Source organism: Ambystoma mexicanum, chromosome 9 (genome assembly GCF_040938575.1).
Source record: "Ambystoma mexicanum isolate Mex_15411 chromosome 9, UKY_AmexF1_1, whole genome shotgun sequence".
In the NCBI taxonomy this organism is placed as follows: Eukaryota; Metazoa; Chordata; class Amphibia; order Caudata; family Ambystomatidae; genus Ambystoma; species Ambystoma mexicanum.
In genome coordinates this window covers 1,339,678,814-1,339,691,920 of record NC_090931.1, presented here as the reverse complement: position 1 = coordinate 1,339,691,920, position 13,107 = coordinate 1,339,678,814, and the positions used below count along the sequence as shown (strand labels likewise).

The following is a 13,107-nucleotide window of genomic DNA, read 5'->3' as shown; positions in this document are numbered from 1 at the left end:
AGAGTTGCTTAATGTTGAGATGTTGTATTGCTTAATGTTGAGCCTGTTGCCACCTCCCGTGGTTGTGCATGTGTGTACTGATATGTATTCTCTTATTCATGAGCATGTGAATCCATGCCAGACCCCATGCTGGAGAAGGAACAAGTTACTTACCTGTAACTGTTGTTCTCCAGCAAGGGTCTGGCATGGATTCACATGCAAACCCTCCCGCCTACCCCTCTGCGGCTCTTCACTTGGTCATACTGCCACTTTACGTGCTACCAAATCTGAGGATGACTGCCGGAGGCGGGGCTTAGGGAGAGGGCAGTCATTGGCTGGGGGCAGTATGACCCAGAGACCAGTGATTGGTTACTACTAAGAAAGACAGATCAGAAACTAAACTGATACTGATTTTTTTCTATACCGAGGATTCCCGGCCTGACCACGGGGAATATTCATGAGCATGTGAATCCATGCCAGACCCATGCTGGAGAACAACAGTTACAGGTAAGTAACTGGTTCCTTGTCGATGATTGATTGAGGCGTGGAAGTGAGACTTGAAGGCGAAAGCTATTCCTCCTCCTCCAGACGGACGGTTCAATGGTATGAGGGAGTAGTCAGGGGGGAGGGGGGGTATCATTGGCGATAGGGGCGAAGTCGTCAGAGAACCAGATTTCGGTGATGAAGTCCAGGTCTGGTTTGTCAGAGGCAAGGAGGTTAAAGATGCTGTCTGTTTTTTTGCTACGGATCGAGCATTAAATAGGATGTAATTCACTTTGGTAGAAGAGGTTGATGTCAGAGCTGCAGAGATGGAGGGTGGGGTGGGAGAGGGTGGAGACTGGAGAGCGAAAGGGGAGGGGTGGGTGATGGCCGATGGGAAGAGTGGGCGAGCAGTAGAGTTGGTGGGTTTCGGGTGGGAGTGGTTGGACGTGTGTGTTGGGATGATTGGGTTTGGCCCGGGGGATTTGGAGGTGGGGTGTGTGTGGGTAAGAGTTTCAGTTGTGGTCGGTGAGAAGTCAAGGGTGTTAGGGAGAATTCTCTGTTTAGGCTGAATTTCCTAACCTAGTGAGTCCCCCAGCAGCTTTGCTGGATTTTTGGGGTTTATTTTTTTCTCCTGCCAAGAGTGAGACTATCTTTACCCTCACTCTTGGGCATGATTTGAGTGTGTTTCTTTGAATCTAGAAGTGTTTAATGGGCTATGGGGTCTTTTACTCCATAGGGCTTCATGTGTTTTTGTGATGTGTTACACAGCACCCTCAGTGCAGGGACACAGGGGTGTCATAGTGACCCCCCAGTATAGACTCCATACCGTGGGACTGACTATTGTCTCCCAGGGCATGTAAAGTCACCATTGACTTTACTAGTGTTAAATTCTGAACAGAACCAGTACAAACCATCATATTGTGGACGTACTGGCTGGGGCAATTCGATTGCCCCAGGGTCTGTTAGTCGAGGGGGCACGTCTCCGTCCCCCCTGATCGAGTTTTGGCTGGTGGCAGTGGATACTACTTTTTATATTCAACCGCGAATATTTTCCTATGGGATTTCCCATTGTTTTAGGCTACTATTTACGGTAGCCTCGAACATACCGCCGGTTTATTTAATTAATATTAATTCTCCGGTTGGTATTTTTTGCCAAAACTTGATTCTAAAATGGCGTTTGTGTTCTCTTCTGTGACTCCAACCCAAGTCGAGCCCTTTGTTCCACTTTTTGGCGGGCTTCTCCACAGAAGCCCTCCAAAGTGGTGCCACTGTGTCTGGGGTACTTAGAAGGGGTGGAGGGGAATTTAGGCACCCTGGACTGAGTTGCCTAGGCAACTCAAGTCGCACTCCGTCCTGATTGGCCCAAGTGGTGAGCCGGCCGGCATGTTTGAGTGACAGCTAGGCTGAGTGAATGGGGGTTTGCTGCATAAAAGCAGGGCTTTGGGGACTGGAACTTCAGAAGTCGCCACAGGACCTAAGAATCCGACGAGGGAGAAGCTGAGCCGACCTGCCACGACACCACCACCGGTGGAGCCCTGCTGGACTGCCTCACCACTTTTCCCAACGACAGAGGAGATCTCCCGCCGGAGTGTCTTCTTCCTTTGACTGGTAGGGATAACCAGTTTCACTGTCTTTTCGCTTTCCCGACGTATCTCGTGGCCGCCTTGCCCGTGCCAAGCACCCCGGCAACCGGGATACCACGTTTTACCACGACTGCGAGACAAAGGTACAACCTTTAACCGGAAAACTCTGCGGCTGGTTTCTGCCCTGGTAGTGCAACGACCTTCATCTTTCCTCCAAGTCGAGATCTTCTCTTCCCCTGGACGACGACGCAACTTGCACCCACTACAAAGAACTGCCACCGCTGGAGGATCCTTCCCACTTAAGGTACCGTGTCCCGCCTGGCTTCCCTTGCTACCGACTGTATGGGGTAGATTTAGCACCCGGCTTTCGAACCCGGGTTAGCCTGGGACACCTTGGCTAAACTTTTCTAAATCTCTCCGAACGCTTTTCTGAACCCTCTGCAAGACTTTCTTAGCCTAGTGTAACTGCGTGATCTTGGGTGCATTTGTGCTCTGCTCTCTCTAAGAGTGGGCCCAGCCTTTGGACTTTGACTCACCAGTGACTTTTTGCTCTCTGCCTTGCTAACAGTGTTCTGGAATCGTAGAGTGGTGTGCCTCTTCCTATTCTGTCTTTTTTCCCTCCCTTTTTCACAAACTTATTAGAGTGCAATCTAGTTAAGCGCTCACCTCTGTATGAAAATAAGTGGTGTTTTACTGTGATTTTCTAATAGGGAAAAAGGGGTGTATATTTCATAATAGTAACTGTGTTTAGAATATTTTACAATAAGAGTGCTGGAGTGTTTCAACTGTGTGTTTTTAAATAAATAATTATATACTTTGATAACAAAGCTCTGGTCAGTGTTTGCTTGTATTATGGTATCTGAGTGCCTATTGAGTATACTTTGCATACTGCCTAACTCCCTTGAGGGAAGTCTGACTGCTCAGCCACAGCTACCAGGTAAATCTGGTTGGTAAAGACTGCTACCAAGTGGGTTTACTGCCAACACCTGTAGTCTTAAATCTTTTGCAGTGGTCCCTAAGGGAACTGCACAGGTTTCTGCCTAACAGAGGGCGAGGGGTTTTAGTTAAGGTGAGGCGTGGGGGGAGTGTGGTGAGCGGGGGGATGAGGTGGTGGGTCGAGACAGGGGAGGCGATGAGTGCTGTGAGATTGAGGGGGACCAGGTACGTTTCCTCTTTAGTATCTTTGTTGCGACTGGTGTGTGTGAGAGGGTAGGGGGGTTATAAGGGGAGAGGGATGAGGCTTCGGTTCTTGCTAGGGCTCTGCGTGCAGTTTTAAAGGAGGGGAAGGAGAGTGGTCGGTGTGGGATGATGGTGGGGGTTGATGGGAAAAGCGTGTGGTGCATGATTGCTGGGCAGGGGGTGCCAGTGAGGCTATTGAGGCGAGTGGGTATGCTCCTAGCAAGCTGTTCGGTGGAGAGGATCAGGGGAGCAGTGGTCTTAGGGTGGTTGGCTCGCCATCGTGCCCCTCTGGCTTGTTGTTTGGAAAGGGGTATGGTGGGGGATGTGGTGGAGGCTGGGATGATTTGGGAAGGTTTGGATAGGCGGAAGGGTTGGCTGGAGGGGGGGGGTCGGTGCACGGGGGTCGTTTCTGCTAGTCCTCTGTGGATCGGTGCACTCATGGTAAGTAACTGATATTATTGAAGGTTTCTGGGTTAAAATTAATAGGTATACTTCTAAGATCAGCCAGGGCACGCAATTAGGCACACTTCTAAATTCAACCAGGGCAGGCTATTAGGCACGCTTCTGAGTTCAGATTTGCACAGGGAGGAAATTAGGAACACTTCGAAGTTCAGTTTTGCACAGAGACGATATTGGGTAACCAGATTCCATTTTTCACAGAGAGGATGTAGGCACACTTCAAAGTCAACCAGGCCAGGTTATTAGGCACATTTCTAAATTAAACTTTGCAGAGAGTATATTATGCACACTTCAAAATTCAACTTTCTACAGGGAGTGTATTGGGCACACTTCTGAATACAACGTTGTACAGAGAAGATAATGGGCACATTTCTAAGTTCAACTTTGCACAGAGAGGCTATTAGGCACACTTCTTAGTTCAACTTTGCACAGGGAGGATATTGGGTAACCAAATTCAACTTTCCAAGGGAATATATTAGGCACATTTCTTCAACTTTTCACAGAAAGCATATTGGGCACACTTCTTAATTCAACTGTCCACAGGGAGGATATTAGGCACTCTTCTTAGTTCAACTTTTCACAGAGAGCATATTGGGCACACTTCTTAATTCTACTTTTCACAGCAAGGATATAAGGCACACTTCTAAGTTCAACTTTGCACAGGGGGGGATGTTAGGTAACCAAAATCAATTTTTACACAGAGAGGATATGAGGCATACTTCTAGAGTCAGCTAGGCCAGGCTATTAGGCACACTTCTAAATTCAACCTTCCACAGGGAGGGTATTAGGCAGACTTCTTAGTTCAACTTTGCACAGGGAGGATATTAGGTAACCAAATTCAATTTTGTACACAGCTGATATTAGGTAACCAAATTCATCTTTGGCAAAGTGATGCCAAATGTGATGTTATGTCCATTTCTAAAATCAACCTTTATACAGAGAGGATATTGGGCACCCTTCTAAATTCAGCTTTGCACAGAGGGGATGTCGGGCACACTTCTCAATTCAAACTTTGCACAGAAAGGATATTTCGGCAACCAAAATACAATTTTGCACAGAGCAGATATTAAGGACACTTATAGATTAAAACAGGGCATGCTATTAGGTACACTTCTAAATTCAGGCAAGGCGCGCTATTAGAGGCACTTCTAGGTTCAAGTTTTGTATAGAGAGGCTATTAGGCTCAGACCCTCCAGCTTATAGCGATTTTGCGATCCCGCAAAATGCCGCGAAAACTGACGTTTTGTGCAAAAACAGCACCTTTAAAAAAATGTTTACAAAAATTTAAAAAAATTAATCTTCTAAAATTACTGTTTAAAAAAAAAATTACTCGGGGTGCCAGGTTCTCAACTTTTTTTTTTTCACAAGAAATGAAATGTGCCAACATATCTCATCCATTGCGCCCAAAAAAAGAGCAGCCCAATCCACAAGGGACACATGAATGGGCCATTTTATATGTGCGCCCATTCAGAGGGCCCTTTTCACCTCTTTGATCAAATAAAGTGGCGTTTCTGCTAATTTAAAATCGCATCAGTCGTTTCCAAGCAAGATGCACTTTTAAATGTGCAGAAATTGTAGGCAACCTACGTGCACGGGATGTGGGGGTCCCACTGCATGACAGGGCCTTCCCTGACCCTATCATGCATTTCTTTTAAGGTCTGAACCACTGCTGTGTCGCTTGCATTTCTGTTCCTCAAACAGGATAAAAATGCATTTTTTGGGTCGCATTTTATAGTGGCGGGCCCCTGAAGAGTTTGTCCCTGTGAAAGGCGATGGGAGCTTGCAGAACACTGTCGGGAGAGCGATTCTATTCAAGGTACTACCCATTTTGATGAAAAAATCGATCGAATGGTACAATTTGACCTATTTTGTACAGTACTATTCGATCGATTTTTATAAATACCGAACATGTGTTGCGGGGGTGTCACCCGCTCCCCAAGTTCAGTATTATTTGGGTTAGGGGGTTGCTGATGGGCTTGGTCCCCGGGCATCAGGACCAAGCCCATCAGCTCCAGGAGCAGGCATCCAGATACTTATTAAAACCCCAACAGCCCCGGCTGGGGGCTGTTTGGGTTCAGTCCTGGCGCCTTAGGCGCCAGGCTCATCATAGAAATCAGTCCTGGCGCCATAGGCACCAGGCTTGTAGACTTTACTTACCTGATGCAGGCCATGCTGCTAGTGAGTCCAAGCCAACGTGAGGCCTGGATGGGACTATTTTATTACAGGGGCTATTTTTTACTCGGGCGTGGTTCTAGGGAACTTCTTACCTGGAACTACATTGGAGGCTATTTAAATCACACCCGAACAACAGCACACGCTTCGCGTTATTATGCATCCAGCAGCGTAATGCTCACCGTGCCTGCAGTCTGCATCCAGTCTTCTACCACGCCCGCCTCGAATCTTGAGCTCCTAAAACGGAGGATAGAAAAGGACAAGGTTAGAAAACGAACTATTTTCGAATTCCTCACCTGATTCCGGATCCATCTCGCCTCCGGACCTGGAAAGAACATAATTTCTGTACGCGTCGCATCTCCAGCTGCAGCGCTGCGCCATACTCACCAGTCCTCGCAGCATCTTTCGATTCGGCGCTGCCTCCATCATTTCTTCGCCGAACTCCGGCACCTGAGGGACAAAAGAAAACAACAAGGTGAGCCGAGAAAACCAATAAATATAACTTATCACCATAGACTTGCCTTATTTACCACCGGAGGCGTTATTCTATAACTCTCCACATCTTCATGTGCCGCACCTGCAAAGAGAGAGAAAACAACATGTTAAACACATGCAACATTTACCGGACAGCGTCGGGTAATACAGACTCTTACCTGAGCGCCACCAGCTGCCATGAAGGCATCTTCTCACGATCTCAGCTGCAGGACAAGGAAGGAAGGGGGGACGAGTGAAACATCGGACATATTGAACTCTATGAACTTGATACTTACTGGACCTAGCCAGGAACTTCAGACTCATACTCTCCGGAACTCTCCCACGCCTTCAAACCAGTGAAGTAACTGGCATCAACGCGCCCCTGCAATCCATGCAGGATGGAGAGCTCATCTTTCAAGAATATAAGGTGAAATTGCTGAGAGGGCACTTCGGAGGTGATTAGTTGGGAGGACTGTGGGGGGTGCCATCACTTAAATTCACGGGTGGCTAAATCCATCTCTCCACTTGCAGGAGAATACTTCTACGGGTCACGCAGACAAGATTAGGAGGGCCAGTTCAGTCAGTCATCGCTGCACTACGCATCACGTTGGTGGAGACCGCAGCCGTCCGGATCTGACCGACGCCCCTGTGGGAGCCAGGTGAGCGTAACAGGTGTTCCCCCACTTCCTTAAAATTGGAAGCGGGGACAGAAAAAAAAGAAAATAACGAAAAAGGGACCCTGCAGAGTCGGATCCGACCCGCGTTAGAGGGACGGATCTGACAATGCAGAGGAAGCGGCAGTGATGAAGCAGTGAAGTAGGGGAGGGAGTGGTGGTGAAAAGTACATTTTGGGTTGTTTGGCTGAAGTGCAAATCAATTTGCGGTGAAATGGGCTACGGTCAATTCCGCCACAAATAATAACACTTCGGTCAAACAACCCAGAACACCATTCAAGGCAGCTGGCCAGTGCACAATTTGTGCTACAGCTCAAGCCTGTGGCAATACGCTTGTCACCTTTGACAATAAGGTGACCTGCTCATTTCCAAAAATGGGTTGTCTAAAAATAGCATATCCTTGCCTCCATTTTTAAATGCCCAATTTTTTGAGGATCTGGGTCAAAATCTACATTTTAAAAAAAAAAAATGGTTACACTATGAGGGAAAGGAGAGAGCGGGAGATTGATGGGTAGATGTGAAGTGATAGGCACGAGAGCAGTGGGTCAGAGGAGGAAGCGGTGCACAAGAGAGCAGAGGAAGCAGTGATGCGGTGGGCCCGAAATCTGAGAGCGAGCAGAGGTACAGAAAGTAGAGGGAGCGTGTGGTCAGTGAGCCGGAGAGGAAGTGGTTGGCCGGAAAGAGGCAGTGAGCTGCTGATTGGGGAAAAAGGTTGAGGGAAGAGTGCGATAGAAAGGATGTAAGATGCAGAAGCAGCACAAAAGAATGAAGGACTATATTGGGGGAGGAAATGAGTGTAAGGTGTGAGTTGGGAGTGTGATTTGGAGTGTGGCAGGGGACGGGCAGTGCAAATTGTGACTTGACAGTGAAATAGCACATGAGTATTTGTATGACAGATTGAGAGGTTCAGGAATGCAAGTTGTGATGGGGAGTTGGTGAGATGTGTGATGTGTGTTGGTGAGAGAGGTGTGTGGGTGTTTGGGGGATTGGAGAACATAGAAGGGGAATATTTTCAGCATTACAACTGATGATGATCAATTTAGTTAATACTATTAAATAGGCATGCACATTGAACCAAAAATGTAGCCAAATTAAACACTGTACTGCCAAGCCAGCGACATCTAGGACTCTTCCTATTAAATTAATACAAAAGATAAATAATAATGATCCCCTGGCTCTCTTGTAGCCTTGCACTCTGTCCATTTCCTGCAATGTGGCAATCTTACACCCTCCAGTTAATACAAAATGTCCCACAAAAATGCTGCAATAAATAAAGGTTTGTGCTGCAAAATTTGCCATTTCATACTGCAAAATCCTGGTGGACAAGTGGCTCCACGCTTGGCGATTTCCCGGGCTGGAACCCACACATGACACAGCCCTCGCACGACATTGGGAGGCCCTGGGGTACCTCACTCTAACAGTCTTCTACCCAGAAGGGCAGTTTATAACTCCACAGAGATGGAGGCCGGGCCACTCTGGTTCAGCATTGGAATATCTGCAATTCTATAGACTTCGCACCGCCTTCCGAAAGGCCTGGCCTGGTTTCCCTAACGAACCCCTGGACTCCCCAGAGATTACTTATATTGCTAACTCGGGCGGTGCCCGCGGGGTGGTCTCTTCACTGTACAAGCTCATGCAGATGGGTGCCCCGATCCAACCCCCTGGGCCCGGGATGACTGGGCGGCTGAGTTGGAGGTGGAGCTCACCGACCGCTGATGGGGGAAAATGTGCTCACACACTAACAGTCTCCCTCAACTCCTGCTACCGAACCATACAATATAAACTGTTAAACAGATTGTACTATACCCCGCGCATGATTTCCAGATTTGCACGAACCACCCTGCAACCCTGCCCTCGTTGTGGTACAGAGGGCGCTGGTCACTTACACATGTTCTGGGAATGTCCGAGGCTGGCTGAATTCTGGGGCAAGATCATGGAGACACTATCGTAATCAGTAACACTGTTATTGATCCAGACCCGCTGGGTGTTCTGTTTGGGGTGTGGCAGGTTGAGGTGGCCCAACAAATGGCTAAATTCTTAAATGTGGGCTGCATCGTAGCCAAGAAATGTGTCCTACAGAATTGGAAGAGTCCCTCTCCCCCCTCATTCCAGAAGTGGCTAAACCTACTCACCTGGTCCCGTAATTGTGAAGAGGTACATTGGTTTGATTCCAGCTCGCTCTCGCCCCAAGAACATTTGGACTTCGTTCAACAGCTACCTCCATAGCCTGGATGAGACTTCCTCTGTAAGGGGGTTCTCCCTGAACTCTAATTAAAGCACTGTTGCACTTTGTCTCACCGCGATACCTTGCTTTTCACCTGTTATATCACTGTATTTTGCTACCAATGCATTCCTTAAAACATGTATTGTACTCATTAGTCACTCTGATGTATGTGTATGCTATATGCCTCTGCCAACAAAAATAAAAGTAAAAAAAATAAAATAAAAAGACATTGGCATTTAGGAAGGGTCCGAGCCCGAATGAGGGAGATCCAGGGGTGAAACCATCACCCGAGAAAAGCCAGAGTGAACCCGGTGGAGGGATGCTGAAAGCACTCAGGGGTCTGCGCCCAGAAGAGGGGGACCCTGGGGTGAATCCATCACCCGAGAAGTCCCTAGAACCAGACTTTGTTTTGGTTATTTCAAAATGTAACGGGCCCTAGTAACCAGGAGACACATCCACTGAGGCCCTGATATCGATCGGAAAAGGGTTCATCACCCGGAAGAGGGGGACCCATGGATGAAGAATCCTCACCCTAAGTGAAAGCAGGAAACAAACTTTCATTTGTTGAAGAAACTTTTGTTTTGTTGATTGAATACATCAGGCCCTCGAAGGCAAGAGACTTTCAAGTGAAATGAGACTTGGCCATCAGGCTCCTGATAAACTGGAACAAAACTGTCGCCTCGTGCTGGGGAACCTCGAGTGTGTACTGTGCTCCAAGATCCCACTTTAACCTGTGCTCAAAACTTGGGGAAGGGAGACCAATCTACTGCATCCTGACATTATTTGGAACACTACTTATTTTCTTGAAAACCATCCCACACCCTTTTTGTAGTAGTTGTAAGGTTTGGCAATGGGATTCTTAGTATAGGCCCCTTTTTCTTTTTGACACCACGCCAATAGGACTGCCTTATTTTTATTTTATTTGATGGTTGACGCTTGCTCCCATCCTAGGTTTAAATTAGGCGTTTATCCAACCTACATACCGTTTAATGAACACCCTTGAACTGTGATCACTTGTGTCTGTCTTTACTATTGCCACCATGAGTTCTTTACAACTGCAAGAGGTGAAGTTGTCCTTTTTTGGACACTCTGCGTTTTGTCAAAAATATGTATTGCCCTTTATCTTGCATTTTTCAATGTTAAACACGTGATTACTGAATAACTACTGGATGTTTTTTCTTTCAGGTCACCAGAGAGGACAGCATGTCTGGAGACAAGAACACCAATGTCCAGGATGCTGCAACTAGGTAATTCTTCATGTACCCCCTCGGCCTTCAAAAGGCACAAACAGAGCTCTGGATGGGGTCAGGCATGCACCCCAAACTCCTTCAAAGGTTTTCTCCCCAAAGATATCAATGAATTAAGAGGCTGCATGATCGTTAATGTGTGTGTTTCTGTGTACGTTTCTGTGTACTCCCTTGATACTGAACAGCGCTCATAAATGTTCTTCTTGAGTAGGCGGGTCTCACTTAGAGACAAGATTGCAGTAAGCAGAGAAACACCAATTCAACATTTTGAAACTAGAGTGTAACATTGCAAGACTGTCGTCAAATTCTTATAGCAAATATAGGGCATTTTGAGGACCAAATGTGTTTTGGCAAAAAATGATTTTCTTCTAGAGTGAAGATATGTAGGCCTTACATGTGCACAAATGGGCGACTGCATGTTTGGAGAAGGTCCAAGAAAAGAATGTATGGTGAATGTTAATATACATTTGGGAAATAAAATGAGAACACAACTATGATTGTTATAGTCGGGAAAGATTTTATTTTAGCACCCACAATTGCACCCCCCCGCCCCCCCCCCACCCCCCAGCTACCTCCCCAATAGATGTTTAGGGATAATTTTCAGTTTCTGTGCTAATTCTTTTTAACTTGAGACCCCTTTTGCTGGACTCTGGACTTTTTTTTTACTTTAATCTCCTGAGTGAGTGGCACTTTTTACCACTCATTCTTTTTCTCTGACTGGTATTTCTGTTCTTACCGTTTCATGGAATCTGGGAAACTCCATATGATTAATACAGGCATCTGCTTTTTACTTTGACACTGAGCACCCTCTGTGCAGTGTCACTGCGGAGTCCCTTGGACTTCTCTTTAATGTTTAATTTCATTCTCTTGTGAGAACTACAGTTCCCAAGAGTAGTAAGATAACTCTTACCGTGCTTATCTTTTCTTTTGTCGGTCCAGCACACACCACCTTATGTGGGGTGCTGGGGGTTACATTGTAACTCCTTCTCCCACTCATCATGTAACTATTTTTTACACTAAGCTTAAGTGGTTGGTGACAGTGGTTCATTTTTACTAGCTTTTGTGCAGGCCACTAGCAGGCTGATTTCGCAGCTGCAGTACAGCACCCATTGGTGACCATTTTCTCAAAATGGCCCCTGCTGCTTTTTACAACATTTTTCATTTCAGTTCCTTCTGGGTTCTTCTGTCGTTTTTAATAGACTTGAGTCCTTGGTGAATTTTGCCATTGGCAGGCTTCAGCCCTGAATCCCGCCCAGGCTCCAGTGTGTCTGGGAAGGAAGGAAGTGAGGGAGTGTCCAGAGACTTCACTGTCCTTTGTCTGTAGGTGTGCCTGGCTGAAACCAGTTCTAACTGGGCAGCTGGCTGTCCTCAAGGACAGCCAACCCCCAGGTCATTGACCACTCCATGGGAGTGAATGAATGGGTTCCAGCTTTAGCTTCCGAACTTGAGGTAAGTACTTTCGTGCCTAAATTGTATTATTCTGTGTGTGCCCTACGGCTAAGGGCCAAGGCAAAGGGCAGCCCACAAGAGGCACCCCCAGAAAGTGTCTGCCGGTGTCATCGAAGGAAGCAGGCAGCCACCCACTAACAATAACAACCAAAACTGCCACCTAACCCCTTAGTCACATATATAACACTAAGCAAGCCACTCTGCCCCCACTGCCAGGACTCAACTCAACGCTGAGCTCCAGGAACAGGAGTGCAGTGCCTGGCACCCAGTACCCCGGTTGCAGTGGAAAGTTCTGCCTATTCCCCAAGCAGTAGCCAGCGTGTTTCCCTGTTCCCACCTCTACTCATCTGGGTGGTTGCCAAGGCATTCCACCTGCAACCAGCAGAAGCAGCCTCCGACAGTGTCCACATGTGCCAGACGAGGACCAGACAGCCATCAGCGGACAAGGTATGCACAGTTACTGGTACTAATAGCTACGTTAATGTTCACCTCATCCTAAACCACCAGCACTTGAAATAATTGCACATACCACACACACTTGTGAAACCCTCTAGGAAATCCAGTGTGAATCCAAACTCATTTAAATGCCTGTTGTATTGTGAAACCTAGGTTGAAACTTAGGCCTTTTCTCCCACTATATATGAATCTCAAATTTAGGCATGTTTGTCTCAGGTCTGCCATTTTGTGAAACCTAGACCTTCTCTCACCATCCAGGAACACCCAGCTATCCACTGAAATAAACTAACTATAAGCTAGGTCAATACCCAATTAACTACGAACCTGGGTCAGGTTGTCTACCTCCTACAACCAACAGAGAAATCTACTGCGCTACCCTCTTTCCAACGCTTAGTATCCACACACCAGCCGCTTAGACCCTCCACCCACGGGAAAGGGAAACGCCAAAACCCAAGCCCCTACTTGGACAGCTACCCCTGAAACCCTGAGCAAATTACCCGCACCCTAGAGCAACCCAAGCCTGGAACCCCTCCAATATCTCTATACTCATTCACACGCAGAGACCCCAGCCTATCTACAACCACATCCGGATTATAACCAACGTACAAAGACTGAAGGCCACAGTGTGTATCCTGCTATTCCAGCAAGCACAACGCAAGAGGACAAGACTCAACACAATCCAAACCACAAAAGGTCCTACAGGCTGGCTACAGCCCCTGTAACCCAAA

The 13,107-nt window shown here is 47.2% G+C and overlaps 1 protein-coding gene across 2 annotated transcripts in view; it reads left to right on the top strand.

Moving 5' to 3' along the window:
• Positions 1–13,107, top strand: part of EPB41L5 (erythrocyte membrane protein band 4.1 like 5) — a 1,765,041-nt gene that overhangs the window by 1,190,977 nt on the left and 560,957 nt on the right. For both annotated transcript variants that reach the window (XM_069616748.1, XM_069616747.1), the window contains exon 20: positions 10,413–10,474. In XM_069616748.1, coding sequence (XP_069472849.1) covers positions 10,413–10,474 — 62 coding nt within the window. The remainder of the gene's footprint in view (positions 1–10,412; positions 10,475–13,107) is intronic.